At 46.4% G+C, this 1,241-nt stretch overlaps 1 protein-coding gene across 1 annotated transcript in view; it reads left to right on the top strand.

The window, feature by feature from the left end:
- Positions 1–266: 266 nt before the first annotated feature.
- Positions 267–1,241, top strand: part of atp1b3b (ATPase Na+/K+ transporting subunit beta 3b) — a 12,349-nt gene continuing 11,374 nt past the window's right edge. The window contains exon 1 of the mRNA XM_007573661.2: positions 267–762. Within this exon, the coding sequence (XP_007573723.1) occupies positions 444–762 (319 nt within the window). The 5' untranslated portion in view covers positions 267–443. The remainder of the gene's footprint in view (positions 763–1,241) is intronic.

The following is a 1,241-nucleotide window of genomic DNA, read 5'->3' as shown; positions in this document are numbered from 1 at the left end:
TAATATAATATTATAAAATATAATGTAATATAATATAATATAATATTATAGATGAGAAGTGTGAGTAATCCTGAGGACCAGACTGTAAAAATGCCTCCTCACATAAAAGGTCACGTGATTTAATTGCTGTTTAATTAATAAATTAACTAAGTAATTAATTTAGTTAATTAATCAAACCTTCTCCTCTCAGCTTCTCCCTGACTCCATCTCAGGACTCCGTAATGCGCATGCGCCGCGTTCTGCAGCAGTCCGTGCGCTGCCGTGTGTGGGTGAGTCAGCGCGCATTCTCTTACGTGCGCGCGAGTGTGTGTGTGTGTGTGTGTGTGTGTGTGTGTGTGTGTGTGTGTGCTGGGCTCCAGAGCGAGCATCGCTGACAGACCCAACGGATCGCTGCAAGCGCAGATTAATTAGCCCGGTTCGGATCAGCCCGGCGCCGCACCAGCATGTCGTCCGCCCCAGAAGTCCAGAACCAAGAACCGAACCAGGAGCCGCCGAAAGAGACGAACGCGGAGCAGAAACCGGAGGAGAAAGAGGCGCTGGGGGAAGAGAAGGATGCGGCGAAGGAGGAGGTGAAGGTGGAAGAGAAGGAGGAGAAAACGGAGGAGAAAAAGGAGGAGAAGAAGAAAGAGGAGGAAGAGAAGGACAAGAAGAAGAAGGAGCAGAAAAAGGAGGAGAAGAAGGAGGAGAAGAAGGAATCATGGAAGGATTTCATCTACAACCCTCGGACCGGAGAGTTCCTGGGCCGAACCGCCAGCAGCTGGGGTAAGAGGCGGCCTGGGCCGCGCACCAGGCTCGGTTCTGATCGATTCAACCGAACCGAACCGAAGCTCGGCATGGTATATTCATTTATCAAAGGTTCTGCTGCTGCGGCCCGAACCGAACTCAGCCAATATCCGGACAATAATGAGTTAATGTTTAATGATGTCAAATATGTGCAGATTATATTCATGGTGCAGGTTTAATGGACCAGTCCAGATTAATAAACCAGTCCAGATTAACAAACCAGTCCAGATTAATGGACCAGTCCAGATTAATAAACCAGTCCAGATTAACAAACCAGTCCAGATTAATAAACCAGTCCAGATTAACAAACCAGTCCAGATTAATGGACCAGTCCAGATTAATAAACCAGACCATATTAATAAACCAGTCCAGATTAACAAACCAGTCCAGATTAATAAACCAGTCCAGATTAACAAACCAGTCCAGATTAATGGACCAGTCCAGATTAATAAACCAGA

The sequence above is a fragment of the Poecilia formosa genome, unplaced genomic scaffold (genome assembly GCF_000485575.1).
Source record: "Poecilia formosa unplaced genomic scaffold, Poecilia_formosa-5.1.2 Scaffold337, whole genome shotgun sequence".
Lineage (NCBI taxonomy): Eukaryota > Metazoa > Chordata > Actinopteri > Cyprinodontiformes > Poeciliidae > Poecilia > Poecilia formosa.
Note: the sequence above shows the minus strand (reverse complement) of the source record. Positions and strands in the feature narration are given on the sequence as shown.